The following is an 8613-nucleotide window of genomic DNA, read 5'->3' as shown; positions in this document are numbered from 1 at the left end:
TTCTATTACTCTAATGATAAAAGAGTGACATCTGGTGGTTTGGTGCTGCAAAAATATATAACATTAACTTTGAATGCTTCAGCTGAGCACAGTCATTTCCCAACACTGCATATAATCATAGTAATTTTCTCATATTAATGATCCATTTAACATGTAATTAATAATTGTTCGTCTATAATATAAAAAACATGATTTAGTATATTAATAATAATTATACAGAAATATGAAATTCAAATATTTTGGGGAACACGAAAACAGGTTATTTATATATTTAGATATTTATATAACTTCTTCAAACTAATATGTTACAAATATTACAGATTGCTTGCTATTTGATGAATTTGTTACCATTAATAAATTACTGAAATAATAACTTGAATTATGATAATTATGATGAATTGAATTATGATTGGCGACACAGTGATTCGGTGGTTAGAACTGTCGTCTCACAGCAGGAAGGTCACTGGTTTGAGTCCCGGCTGGGTCAGTTGGCATTTCTGTGTGGACTTTGCATGTTCTCCCCGTGTTTGCGTGGGTTTCCTCCAGGTGCTCCGGTTTCCCCCAAGGTCCAAAGACGTGGTGCAGGTGAATTGAATAAACTAAATTGGCCGTAGTGAATGAGTGTGTATGGGTGTTTCTCGGTGCTGGGTTGCAGCTGGAAGGGCATCCGCTGTGTAAAACATATGCTGAATAAGTTGGTGGTTCATTCTGCTGTTTCGACCCCACATTAATAAAGGGATACGCCGTAGGAAAATGAATGAATGAATGAATGAATGAATGAATTATGATTTGAAATTCTTATATTTATAACTTCCCCCCTGAGTAAACCTTTTTTTTTTTTAACAGGGAAAGTGCTCATTAATCAACAGTAAAACTGTAAATAAGTTAGAGTTAGCCACAGGGCTAATTTTCATCTGTTGCCTTCTGCCAGATTCTATTGTTTTAAATTGTTCTATAGATGGTATGTTGGCTCTATATATTAGTGAAGGTAGCATTATGATAATGTTAAGAAATACTTATAAAACTATAAAATATTGCATGGACAATCAATCAATTTGATTACTTTTTAAAATTTCTGAACTGACTCAACTTAGCAACTCTGCGTATAAAATGAATGAATGAATGAATGAATGAAAAACATGCTCAATTTAAAATGAAAAATAAAACATGAATTGGTTAAGGATTGTAATATTTATTATTTATTAATAAATAATCAAATATATGAATAATTAATTTTTAACATGGCTGAATAAATGAATGAATGAACCTGGAATGAAGAACGGACGAATGAATGGATGAATGATTGGGTGAAATAAAATAATGTCAATATTTTTAGTATGGATAAGCTAATTAATGTATTAATTATTTTTGATAATCGATAACTCAAGATGTAAACAATCAAACAAACGAACAAATACACAAATGAATAGCTGAAGGAATGAATGAATAAATGGAGTGAAATAAAAATTGTTAGTATTTTTTAACACACAAAGAAATTAATACATGAATAAATTAATAATGAATGAATAACAGAATGAATGAATGGATGGATGGATGAATGGATTAGATAATTTTTAAAGTATTTTTAACAACAAATAAATAAATACACAAATAAATCAATGAAATTGAATGAATAAATGGAGTGAAATAAAAATTTTAGTATTTTAATAACAAATAAATAAAATAAACAAATGAATTAATTTATGAGTAAAATAAAAATTGTGTATGTTTAACATACGGAACAATTAAATACACGAATAAAAAAAGAATGAATGAAGGAATGAGTTAGTGAAATAAAATGCTAGTATTTTTAACGACAAACAAATAAATACACATAAACGAATGAATGAAGGAATGAATGATGACATATTTAACACACACACTAGGGTCAGTGTCATGACGCACGCGACGTCGACGCCAGGACTCGTCGCTCTCTTGCGTCCAGACGCTCGTGAAGCCGCAGTGCTGCTCAACGGCTACCGGAGAGACGCTTGACTGAAAAATGCTCCCGTTATCAATCAAAGATGACGAGTACAAGCCTGCCAAATTCAACCTGGTCGTTAAGCTATCGGGCTGGTTCAGGTAACGACAACTATCTGCCAGAAAATCCCCCGACTTCCCTTCACAGCTGTCGGGTTGCTTGGCTAATGCTGTTAGCATGCTAATAAACTCGCGAGACTTTATTTCGGATTAAAAATCGGATTTAAAACATTATTAAGATGATAGAAATATACACCAAATATATTAAATAAATACATTCATCATCTACACCGAGAACAACGCTTATTTTTGGCTAACCAGCTGTTAGCCGGACGAACTAAACATTTCATATAAGCTATAATTATTTTATTTTAATTAGTTATGACAGATTTTAATTCATTCCACGATTAATTTAGATTATTAATAGCTTATTTGGAGCACATGTCATATTTCTGAAGCGTTATATTTGAATACGTTACAGTAGTGTGTTTGTTAGCTGTGTTTCCAGAGCTCGTCTGTCTGGTCAGGCCACTTTTTAATTAAGTCACTTTCGCTTATTTTGTTTTTGTTTACTTTAACAGATCAATTCTTGCCGATAAAACGTCTCGGAATCTGTTTTTCTTCCTGTGTTTGAACCTGTCCTTCGCCTTCGTGGAGCTGCTGTACGGCATATGGAGTAACAGGTAACAACACCAGGGGCCAAACACTAGAAATGCCACGTCGAGCTAAATGTGGGATGAGCTTTTGTTTTGAGATCAGTCTGTTTCTTCTGTTTGGGTGTTTTGATTGTGTTTGTGATTATAGTTTGTCATCATGAATGTCTTTGAGGAGAGGTTGATGATTTATAAATTGCTGGACGTGTCACAAAAGTTGTGGCACCTGTGTGGACAACACATCCTCCCTCAGATGATGATGCGCTTGTTTGGAGTGACAGTGATTGAAAGTTTTTACTTTTTATTTGCTGACATGGTTTCTGGAATAAGAGGTTTATGTTATCTAAATGACAAAAAGTTTGTTTTTTTTAAATAATTTTGTGCATAAATGCCACTCAGGAAATGCCGTCAGTTATTCTTCATTATAATTATCTAAAATTATTGTTAATATTATCAATATTTATTAATATTACATCTGTTGTTTATTAATTATTAATTATTTAGTACACTGATAATATGCAGTTGAGTCTATGCTAAAGATGCAATCCATTATTTTTTTTCCCCACAAATGTTACTATATTTATTATTATAGTTATTATTATTGCTGCTTTTTTGTTGCTCATTATAACAATAAAATATAGATATATTAGTAATACTAATAACAGTACTATTGGTAAAATATTACTAAAGTAATAATATGCAATTTATAAAATTATGATGTGTGTGTGTGTATGTATGTATATATATATATATATATATATATATATATATATATATATATTTATATATATATATATATATATATATATATATATATATATATATATATATATATATATATATATATTATTGACAATAATTAGCTAATGACATGCCAAGAAATTATTTATTGTTATAATCGAAAAAAGTTGTTTTTGTTATTGTTATTATTATTGCTCCTGCTGTACTTGTGTTGTTGCTGTAATAATTTAAATATTACTGCTAAAATTATGCAGTTGATGAAATTATGCAAATGACAATACATCATTGTGCTGTAAAGTTAGAATTATTATTAACATAAATACAATGATTACTATTGGTTAATCATTTTTTAACACCATTAATAGCAGTAGTAGTAAATTATTTACATTGTTATCGTTGTTTTTTAGTATTATAAAACTCCTAATATTATTCAACTGATAACATTATGCAAATGAAACAATCAAACAAATGAGAGCGCGTGCAGTATTGCTTGATTTATTTTATTGTTGTTATTATTGTTAAAGGTTAAGTTATTTGTCATTAATAGAATATTAAACAAATGACAGTGAAGACAGCAGAGCTTGAATTATTATTGATAATATCATATGTTGTGTGTTAATGTTATAATAATGTTTAAGAATATTATTGTTATTATTGTTTTAAATGTGTGTGTGTGTGTGTGTATATATATATATATATATATATATATATATATATATATATATATATATATATATATATATATATATTCATTTTAAGAAATTTTTTTCGAAATTAATTATTTTAATCTTTGTATATAATTAAGTTTTATTTAGTTCATCAGCTTACAGCCAACAGTGCCTGGACTCGACAGCCAAATCTCTGTGTGAATTTGTTTGTGTACTGTTTAACATTTCCATCTATATCTCTGAATGAAAGACTACATCATGTCTATAAATAGCCTCTACACAATGCCTCTCTGACCTCAAAATGTGGGTGTTTTTCTCAGGTTTCATGCTAATTTGACACTTCCCATTGTGTGTGTTTTGATTCTCAGTTTAGGTCTGATATCAGACTCCTTTCACATGTTCTTCGACTGCACTGCTCTCCTGGCAGGCCTCGCAGCGTCAGTCATCTCACGGTGGAGGTCCAATGACTCCTTCTCCTACGGGTGAGAAACAACATTTAAGATGGTGCGAGATGGGATTGGTTCACTGGTTAGTCTAGTTATCCAATCACATGATCCGTTGAGGCAAAATCACACGACTTGCACATGATACGCCTGAAGGGATTTATTCCATAAGTGTTTTGGTCTTAGTTTATGTACATTTTTAGGTTTTATGTGCATTTTTTTTTTATTCAGTGTTTTTTTAATGCTTAATCCTAAATTGTCCATTTCAAAGGGACAGTTTACCCAAAATCCACTTAGTCCAAACACGAAAGGAGATATTTTGAAGAATGCTGAAAAACTGGAACCATTGACTTTCATTGTATTTGTTTTTCCTACTATGCAAGTAAATGGTTACTGGTTTTTAGCATTCTTCAAAATATCTCCTTTTGTGTTCAACAGAAGAAAAAAAACTCTTAAAGGTTTGCATTCACTTGAGGAAGAGTATATAGTGAGTAATTTCTTATTTTTGGGTGAACAATCCCCTTAAATATGTGGAAGGAAGCTAGTGATGCAAGTTTTCCTAAATTGATGTCTTCACTTCTGCTAACAGGAAACTGCTAGTTGAGTCACTTGGTTATGCAAATTTGTTTGGTCATCTTCTAGGTACGTCAGAGCAGAAGTACTCGCAGGCTTCGTGAACGGCCTTTTCCTCATCTTTACCGCCTTCTTTATCTTCTCAGAAGGAGTGGAGGTGTGTATGATCATAAGATTGATTTATCAAGTGACATTAATCCACTAACGTGTATTTCAATGGATGGTGCTACTGTGTTTGTTCACCAGAGGGCGCTGGAACCCCCTGATGTGCACCATGATCGTCTGCTGCCCGTGTCTATAGCAGGACTGCTGGTCAATCTTGTAGGAATATTTGTTTTCCAGCATGGAGGACATGGACATTCACATGGTGGTGATGGTGAGGGTCTCGTACTGAACCAGCAAACACTCATGTTTGGGATTAAAGGGATAGTTCACTCAAAAAGGATAATTGCCCCATCATTTACTGTTTCTTGATATGGTTTTAAACCTTTTCTTTCCTCTGTCCTTTTCTCTGTTGAACACAAATGCAGATATGTTAAAGAATGCTGGCACCTATCAACTTCCATCCTAAGAAAACAAATACCATGGAAGGCAATGGGTACCAGCAATCAGCATTTTTCAACATATCTTATTTTGGGGTCAACAGAAAAAAGAAACTTAAATAGGTTTTAAGTAAAGATGAGTAAATTAAGGCAGAATGTTCAACTATCAATTTAAAGAGTTAAGCAGTTCAACATTTATTGATTTTTATTTTTGCAATTATGTAAGTGTTACAACTTTTAAAGTTTTGCTCTAGGGTTTAAGAGGTAACATTTAATGTGGTTAAAATTTGTGGTGAGTTGGTGGCAAAATATCAAAACAACAACCAAAATACTGCAAAAATAAGTGAATTTATTTACAATAGTGAAAGAAGTCAAACAGAAAAGAAAATAGTATTATTTACAAGATCACACAAAAGAGATCTTCCTTTTAGTAGTATTGTGCAAATGATAAATACCCACAGTGAACGCAGTGTGTTTTTTATATTATATTATAAACATTATTATTTTTTTTATTATTTTTTTTATTAGCTTTTTATTATAGTAATTTTATTTAGTACTAATATTTGTGGATTATAATTTATTTAAAACTGATAGTGTTTTAGTGTAATTAATATTATACAAATGTAAACAAGTAAATTTGATTGTTTTGTTGTTGTTATTATTATTGTCATCATCATTATCATTATCAGTAGTTTTTTGTCTGTAGTAAATGTTAATGAATTTGTATTATTGTATATCACAGATGTATAATATACATTTAAAGTGTAGTATAATTATATATTAAATTAATTAATTATACGTTCAAATGCATATCTTCAAATGTAAAATTGTAAAATGATTATGTAAATATATTTTTTTGTAGTTACATGTATATTCAAACCAGTAAATAATAATATTTTTCACTTATGTATTTTTAAATATTCTTATCACAAATTATCTTAATTACAAATCATGTAATGCTAACAAAAGCAAATATGTTAATATGTGTGTGTGTATATATATATATATATATATATATATATATTCATGTAACTACAAAAAATATATTTACATAATCATTTTACAATTTTACATTTGAAGATATGTATATATATATATATATATATATGCACACAATCACTCACTCACTCACCGGCCATTTTATTAGATAAACCTGTCCAACTGCTTAACGCAAATTTCCAATCAGCCAATCACATGGCAGCAACTCAATGCATTTAGGCATGTAGACATGGTCAAGACGATCTGCGGCAGTTCAAACCGAGCATCAGAATGAGGAAGAAAGGTGATTCATGGTTGTTAGTGCTAGACGGGTTGGTCTGAGTATTTAAAAAATGCTGCTTTACTGGGATGTTGATGCTCAACCATCTCTAGGGATTATAGAGAATTGTCCGAATAAAAGAAAATATCCAGTAAGTTGCAGTTCTTTGGGTGCAAATGCCTTGCTGATGCCAGAGGTCAGAGGAAAATAGCCAGACTGGTTCGAGCTGATAGAAAGGCAACAGTAACTCGAATAACCACTCTTTACAACCAAGGCATGCGGAAGAGAATCTCTGAACGCACAACAAGTCAAACCTTGAGGTGAATGGGCTACAGCAGCAGAAGACCACACTGGGACTCCTGTCAGCTAAGAACAGGAAACTGAGGCTACAAGTCGCACACCCTCACCAAAATTGGCAATAAAATTGGGTTGGGGATATTTTCTGGCACACTTTGGGCCCATTAGTACCAATTTAGCATCAAGTCAATGCCAAAGCCTACCTGGGTATTGTTGCTGACCATATCCATCTCATTATGACCACAGTGTGACCACCTTCTGATGGCTACCTCCAGCAGGAGAACGCGCCATGTCATAAAGTACGAATCCTCTCAGACTGGTTTCTTGAACATGACAATGAGTTCACTGTACTCAAATGGCCTCCACAGTCAACAGCCTCAATTCAATAGAGCACCTTTGGGATGTGGTAGAACAGGAGATTTGCATAATGGATGTGCAGCCAACAAATCTGAAGCAACTGCATGATGCTATCATGTGTCAATATGGACTAAAATCTCTGAGGAATATTTCCAGAACCTTGTTGAATCTATGCCACGAAGGATTAAGGCAGTTCTGAAGGCAAAAGGGGTCCAACCTGGTACTAGTAAGGTGTACCTAATAAAGTGGCCGGTGGATGTATAATAATAAACAGTGTTGAGTGAATGTGTATATATAGATAGATAGATAGATAGATAGACTTATTTCTTTATTTTTTTTTTAATACATATGTTTGTATTAACAGAAAAATCTGAATACATAAGATTACTTTTTATTTTAAAGTTTATTGGCAAACAGGTCTCACAAAAATGCAAGCATAATAGTTTGTCAGTTTGATTCGATTATTTAAACTCATTCGAAGTAATCACTAATTCATCAAATACATCCTCCTTGTTTTTCAGACCACGGCCACAGTCATTCTCTGTTTAATGGTAGTGCAGCACATGGCCACAGTCATGGAGGACACGGCCATAGTCATGGTGGACACGGCCACAGTCATGAGTCCAAACACGGACACGATCACGGCCACTCGCACGGAGAACACGGCCATTCACATGACGATCAGCACTGCCACGGTACGAGCTTGAACCACCGCATCGATCCTGTGACTCAGGCCTGTTCTAATGGCTCTGATGTGTTATTTGTCATCGTCATGTTGAGTGGCGAAATTGCAGAACCTGTTTTGATGCATCGTGATGGTGTCTGGTATAGCAGTGATTCATTTCTAATCTGTCTGTGTCCTCAGATGACCACATGCACACACCCGGAAAAGGCTCCAGCAAGCAGATTCTACAGGGTAAGGGTGTTTTTTTTTGTGTCTGTTGACCTGCAGATGGTGCTAGAGATCTCTTCTGTCTCAATATTCGACATGTAATCATCAGATATGAAAATATTTACATCTATCAGGTCTAGACAGATTTTTCCTCTTTTATAGGTGGGCAGTATTATGAGTTCTTGATAGATGACCTATTGTAGTTGTAA

General features: G+C 32.8%; 1 protein-coding gene across 1 annotated transcript in view; it reads left to right on the top strand.

Moving 5' to 3' along the window:
- The first annotated feature begins 1908 nt into the window (after window positions 1–1908).
- The window catches only part of slc30a7 (solute carrier family 30 member 7), a 25762-nt gene continuing 19057 nt past the window's right edge, over window positions 1909–8613 (top strand). Inside the window, exons 1-7 of the mRNA XM_056447293.1 lie at window positions 1909–2082; window positions 2562–2663; window positions 4411–4524; window positions 5128–5215; window positions 5305–5434; window positions 8034–8207; window positions 8378–8428. Coding sequence (XP_056303268.1) covers window positions 2003–2082; window positions 2562–2663; window positions 4411–4524; window positions 5128–5215; window positions 5305–5434; window positions 8034–8207; window positions 8378–8428 — 739 coding nt within the window. The 5' untranslated portion in view covers window positions 1909–2002. The remainder of the gene's footprint in view (window positions 2083–2561; window positions 2664–4410; window positions 4525–5127; window positions 5216–5304; window positions 5435–8033; window positions 8208–8377; window positions 8429–8613) is intronic.

The sequence above is a fragment of the Danio aesculapii genome, chromosome 22, assembly GCF_903798145.1.
Source record: "Danio aesculapii chromosome 22, fDanAes4.1, whole genome shotgun sequence".
Taxonomy (NCBI): domain Eukaryota; kingdom Metazoa; phylum Chordata; class Actinopteri; order Cypriniformes; family Danionidae; genus Danio; species Danio aesculapii.
This window is presented reverse-complemented; position numbering and strand designations above follow the sequence as displayed.